General features: G+C 39.8%; 1 protein-coding gene and 1 non-coding gene across 3 annotated transcripts in view; one reads left to right on the forward strand and one right to left on the reverse strand.

The window, feature by feature from the left end:
- Positions 1-6,895, reverse strand: part of LOC115221720 (trypsin-like) — a 54,032-nt gene that overhangs the window by 33,251 nt on the left and 13,886 nt on the right. For both annotated transcript variants that reach the window (XM_036511027.1, XM_029791931.2), the window contains exons 2-4: positions 5,329-5,472; positions 1,428-1,647; positions 371-428 (exon numbers count right to left, since the gene is read on the reverse strand). In XM_036511027.1, coding sequence (XP_036366920.1) covers positions 371-428; positions 1,428-1,647; positions 5,329-5,413 — 363 coding nt within the window. In that variant the 5' untranslated portion in view covers positions 5,414-5,472. The remainder of the gene's footprint in view (positions 1-370; positions 429-1,427; positions 1,648-5,328; positions 5,473-6,895) is intronic.
- Trnav-cac lies at positions 1,693-1,765 on the forward strand. The gene has a single exon. It is a non-coding gene; the product is annotated as a tRNA-Val (tRNA).

A 6,895-nucleotide genomic window follows, 5' to 3' on the forward strand; every position in this document is an offset into this window, starting at 1 on the left:
ATAAGTGTATGTTTGTGTGCGTGTGGTGTGTGTGTGTATGTATGTATATATATATTTCCAAGTAAATTTATCTATATATATATATAAATATATACATACAGGCACATATATATATATGTGTATGTATGTATGTAATTATATGAATCTGTGTTTGTGTGTGTATGTAATAGATATATATATATATATATATATATATATATATATATATACACATAGATGCATATGTATATATATACTATATATATATGTATATACACATACACAAACACATATATGTATGTATGTACGTATGTATGTAATTATATGACTGTGTGTGTGTACTTTAGTCAAAAGGCAGTAAGTGATCCTTGGATTACAGTTTTCGACTTACTTTCAAGTGGGTCGATGCCATTCTTGCTGTCCAACTTCCCACGGAAATTGGTGCCGAACTAGAAACAGAGAAAGTAAGGAGAGTTGCACTGAAGAATATGGCATGGTTAGCATTTGTCAAAGAATTTAATAAACAAAAGAGTTTGTCAGCCTCTTAGAGTAACCAGGATGAAAAATGGTAAATGTTATGTTTTGTGGAACCAGAACACACACACACATACACACACGCACACACACAATTTTTACTCCCACATACACATATATATTCATACATATATATGAACATGCACACACACACACACATAAGTACGTGAGATGCACAATTACACACACACACATGCATACATGCACAAATATATAAGTACACAATTACACACATATACATACATGTACATACACACACCTATAAGGTATGACACCATTGGTATAGCAACAACAACAACAAAAACAGCAGTGGAGGCGCAATAGCCCAATGGTTAGGGCAGCGGACTCACGGTCGGAGGATCGCGGTTTCGATTCCCAGGCTGGGCGTTGTGTATGTTTATTGAGTAAAAACGCCTAAAGCTCCACGAGGCTTCAGCAGGGGATGGTGGCAACCCCTGTTGTACTCTTTCGCTCCAACTTTCTCTCACTCTTTCTTCCTGTTTCTTGTCCCCGACTTTCTACGCAACTGCTGAGCCTGGATGCGCTTTCATCCATCCGTCGATGCTCTCGGTGTCGGGGGGGTTGACCTGCTTTCTCTTCTACGGGTCTTACAAATAGCAAAGGACCACGTTTCAGACTTCTCCCATCTTGCGAGCTCTGGGACAAAGACCATTCACTCAACAGCAACAGCTGCCGTCCAAGACTTTGGACCTGGAGATCTCCATTTCCAGCGACTTCGAGGGCCACCTCCCAGTGGTGTTGGGCATCAACGAAGAGCCCTCGACTACAACAAGAGGACCAAAGTTTGTTTTTTTTTCCAAGGTCTGGGGTCTCCTGCCCCTAAACTCTCGTCCATAACATTCATATCCATATTTCTAAAATAATATCGATTCAAAGGAAAACCAAACACTTACTTCTCTCCGAAGAAGCAATGAGCAGCAGACAGGACCCACTGGTCATTAATTAAAGAACCGCCACACCAATAAGTTCGGTAGACAGAGAATATTCCCAAAATTTTTTTAATCTCTGTTTTGGATTGTAAAGAAACCAGCCATGGTCTCATGCCTTCTTCGTAGGAATGGCCACCAATTAATGCCATCGATATTGGGTACTGATTCTCTGTCACATTGGGCCCTGGTAGAAAGAAAACAAGTATTTAATAAATTTTAATAAATATCAGGTTTCGTGGTGTAGTGGTTATCACGTCTGCTTCACATGCAGAAGGCCGCGAGTTCGAGCCTCGCCGAAACCTGGGAAGAAAATGGCGGTGCCCCAGCATGGCCACAGCTCGTATGCTGAAACTAGATGAAATAAAAAAAAAAATAATTAAAAAATCGGCACAGGCATGGCTGTGTCATAGGAAGCTTGCTTCTCAACCACATAATTCTGGGTTCAGTCCCACTGCGTGGCACCGTGGGCAAGTGTCTTCTGCTATAGCCTCAGGCTGACCAAAGCTTTGTAAATGGATTTGGTAGACAGAAACTGAAAGAAGCCTGTTGTGTCTGTGTGTCTTTGTGTCTGTGTTTGTCTCTTATCATCACTTGACAACTGTCATTGATGTGTTAACTTAGTGGTTCAGCAAGAGAGACTGATAGAATAAGTACTAGGCTTAAGAAATAAGTCTTGGGGTTAATTCGTTTGACTAGAACCCTCCGAGGCAGTGCTCCAGCGTGGCCATAGTCAAATGACTGAAACAAGTAAAACAAAGAATAAAAGAATGGATATGTAGGTTTTAAATTTTGGCAGAAGGCCAGCAAGTTCAGGAGAGGGTGGAAGAGAATTATATTTACCCCAGTGTTTAACTGGTACTTATTTTATAGACCCCCAAAAGGATGGAAAGCAAAGTCGACCCCAGCGGCATTTGAACTCAACAGAAAGCCAGAAGAAATGCCGCAAAGCATTTTCTCTGGATTCTGCCAGTTCACTTCTTTATAGTAAATAAATAGGTTAAAATAATAATATATAGGTATGACGTTAAACTATATCCAGTAATGAGGCCCTCGTTTGGGAGTTCCAGGCTTTTGAGGAGAGTTGAACCACCTCTTAAGCATTATTGCTCTCAGATCTACTCTGAGCCAGAGTTATAGCACCTATCAGAATCCTAGATATGAGTTAAATAGCATATCATGGATTTCCCTCCTGAAGAAAGTCTGTCACAGACAGCCTAACAGATCTAGGGCAGGTGGGACTCTTCAGCTCTTTAGCTGCTCCTCCAAGAGAAGGTAACTCTATACAGGTCCTACATCCCAATAACTACCAAGCTCATAGCACTCCTATCATATTTTAACTTCTCATTATCTCACCTAGAATTACTTCCCTTTCCATAATTCTCTCTGGCATGGGAGCTCTTTAATATTACAAGTTACAAATTAAGAAAAAGGAACCAGTATAATTTCTAAAGTGGTTGGCATTAGGAAGGGCATTCAGGTGCAGAAACTGTGCCAACCGTGAGACATTAGAGCAAGATGACATCTGCTGACTGGCTGAGTTCTATTGAATTCTCCAATTCGTAACAATATAGAAGGTGGACATAAAATGATGATGATATACATACATGTGCACACACACATAAAGATATATATATATATATTCCCTCAAATAATAATTATTATATGTATATATATATATATAATTATTATTTGAGGGAATAAAAATCCAAACTTACAGGGAAAAAAATTCAATTTAGAAATACTAAATCAAATTTCACACAATATAATATATATATAAAAAATTAGAAAAAAACACCTTTTATTAATTCAAAATAAACAATTAACTTAATTAAATTAAATTAAATTTCTAGATGGTGCAATTTAATTGTTCATTTTGAATTGATAAAAGGTGGTTTTTTTCTAATTTTATATATATATATCGGTGATTGTCGTGTGCTGATGACGGGTAAATATCCAGAAACCCGGATCCATATGTATCACGTCAGGTCGACAATTGGAAGAATGGCTTCCCTTTGCAAATACTGATAGGGCACAGAAAGTGTGTCAATAGCCAGCTGGAGAAGATGTTCTCCTGGGGCTACAAGCTACAGTAGCATCCACCCTTAGTGGTTAGCCACATTTAAGTGGCAAATATACTTCACAATGTCGTGCAGCTACTGCTTATACCTTGTTCAGAGATTTATATATATATATATATATATATATATATTGTTATTCTACCAATTATATACGTTTTTATTATTTTTTTTGCAATTTACTTAATTATTGATATTTTATTGTTATTTAAATTTTAATATTTCTATTATATGTAATTTCTGGTGGTGTAATTAATTTAAGTGTCATTTTGAATTGATAAAGGTGGGTTTTTTCTAAATTTACTTATATATATATATTATATTGTGTGAAATTTGATTAGTATTTCTAAATTGAATTTTTTTCCCTGTAAGTTTGGATTAATATTCCCTCAAATAATAATAACTATTATATATATATATATATTTTAAAATGTGACCTTATGTGTACCATTGGCGATTTTTTCCGTCTCTCTTCCCTTCTCTGGATCTTTCTTTCTATGTTTCCGACGAAGAGTTCCACTCGAAACGTTAAACCCTTCTTCTTTCCTTCTTTCCTGAGCGTCCAATAATACTATACTTGTTTCATCTCCTTGCGTTGTTGTGTTTTTTTGTGCTTTCCTGTTTGGATTAACTATATATATATATATGAAGGTATGAAATACATACATTGAGGTGGTACATGTATAAGGACATACATGCATATATTAACATATTTAAATACATACATGCATAGATTAAATATATTACGTCTTGCCCCCCACTGCTGACCCTGCCTCTCCTCCACTTCATCCTTTTCCCTCTTTTTCTTCTTCACATTCCTCTCTCTCTGGATGATGTGACTCAACCGGAGCGAATACTTGACAATATGCTAGGGAGGCCTTCATTCATTTCCCTTGTGTCTAGAACCTTTCTGGCTGGCCATTATGTGTCAATAAAGGAATCTCTAATTGATTGCTCGACCTGTTAGAAATGGCAGCCGGAAATTCCCTCAAATTCGCACATGGGCACGCACACACCACACACACACACACACACACACACACACACACACACACACATACACACTCACACACACACTCATACACACACTCACACATTCACATATACAAACACATACAAACACACATACACACATACACACACACACACAAACACATTCACACATACAAACACACACACACATACACACACACTCACACATACAAACACACACACACATACACACACGCTCACACATACAAACACACACACACACACAGAAACACACACACTCACACACTCACACATAACACACACACACACACACACACACACACAGAAACACACACACAAATACACACACACACTCACACACTTACACACACTCACACATACAAACACACACACACACAAACACACACACACACGCACACACACGCACACACCGCCAACCGTCTGAGGAACAGCAAAGAAGAAAAAAAACGACATCAAGAATACAGGTGTAGAACATCAATAATAAGGACCTTCCCCGCTTTAAACAACAACCCCATAGACATTGACGGCCAAGTGGCAGGTGGAATGTCTTTGATCCTACACAGACCTGTTCGACCAAAGACTAACCTGTGGCTATAACAATAACAACAACAGACAACTTAGGACACATTTCCAAACTAATTTGTATATGCAAAATGACATTAAAACAAAGCAATTTCCTTGTCCCCCTCTTTGCACCCCCGACCTCACACACCTGTCCCGAAAGAAAAAAAAAACAGTAAAGAAAAAGAAGAAAAAAGTTTAGTTGAGTTAATTACTTGGTTTAGCAGTCGTTATGGCAATTATCATCAGCATCACCAAGACCAGCGCCAGCATTCGGCTAAGTTCTCTCAATGCTGACATTTTCTTTTCTTTCTCTGGGGGGTCGGGTTTTTTTTTTTCCTTCTCCCTTTTTTTGTCAACTGAAAATAAAAAAAATTATAAAAGGGAAATATATAATTTAATTACTTTCTTCAAATAGAACGACTGATGAGGTGAGGTGGGGGTGGGGGTGGAGTGGAGTGTGATGTGGTGGTGGGGGGAGGGGTGAAAGGAAAGGGGAAGAAAAAGGGGGCAGTGCAATTAGCCAATCGGAGGCAAGTTGCAATGACTACTACTACTACTACTACCACCACCACCACCACTACCACTTCTACAACACTTACCATTAGTAGTAGTAGTAGTAGTAGTAGTACTACCACTACTACCACCACCACCACCACTACTACTACTACTACTATTACTACCACTACTACTACTACTACTACTGCTGCTGCTACTGTCTATACCATCACCACTACCACCATCACCACAATCTCCATTACCACCACATCACCACCAGCACCACCAGTACCACACCACTATCGCCATTATCACCATGATCTCCATTACCACCGCAATCACCACCACCTCCACCATCACCAACACCACCACCACCACTATCGTACTCACCACCACCACCACTAGTGCCATTGCCACCATCATCACCATCATCACCACAATCTCCATTACCACCACCACCACCATCACCAACACCACCACCATCATCACCGCCGCCACCATCACCACTCTCAACATGATCTAGAAATGGCAACCAAATCTCCCTCAAATTCCACCACACTGCCTTTGAGAATAAGTTAAAGGATCCATAACATTGGATAATGTAGTCCTAGATGTGCTATGTCTGTCTGTCTGTCTGTCTGCCTGTCTGTTTGCTTGCCTGTCCTGTCTGTCAGTCAGTCTGTCTGTCTGTCTGTCAGTTTGCCTAGGAAAAATAAAATGAAATACAATAAAATAAAGGAACAAAAGAACGGACTGGGATTGTCATGGCCGGATTGTCTTCGATCATTACATATACGTTGGGTCAGAACTGACCCCGGGTTAAATGACAACAGTAACCGGTACTACTACCATCACTGCTGCCACCACCACAGCCGCCGCCACCACCACTACCAATACAACCACCACCACCACCACCACCAGCACAACTACTACCACCACCACCAACACAAACACCACCACCACCACTACCACCACTACCACCACCACCACCACAACTACCACCACCACCACCACCACTACCACACCACCACCACTACTACTACCACCACCACCACCACTACTACTACTACTACTACTACCACCACCACCATCACTACTACTACTATAGAGTAATTTGCTTCTTTATTGGTGTCTGGAAGATTTGGCTGTTATTGTCCCCATCTGTCATTTTAATGAGTCTGTCTGTCCTTCTGTCCTTCTTTCCTTATGTCCTTCTGTCTGTCTGTCTGTCACTTTCTCACTCTCTCATTCTCTCTCACTCTCTTATTCTCTCTCTCTCTCTCT

This window comes from Octopus sinensis, linkage group LG18 (genome assembly GCF_006345805.1).
Source record: "Octopus sinensis linkage group LG18, ASM634580v1, whole genome shotgun sequence".
In the NCBI taxonomy this organism is placed as follows: Eukaryota; Metazoa; Mollusca; class Cephalopoda; order Octopoda; family Octopodidae; genus Octopus; species Octopus sinensis.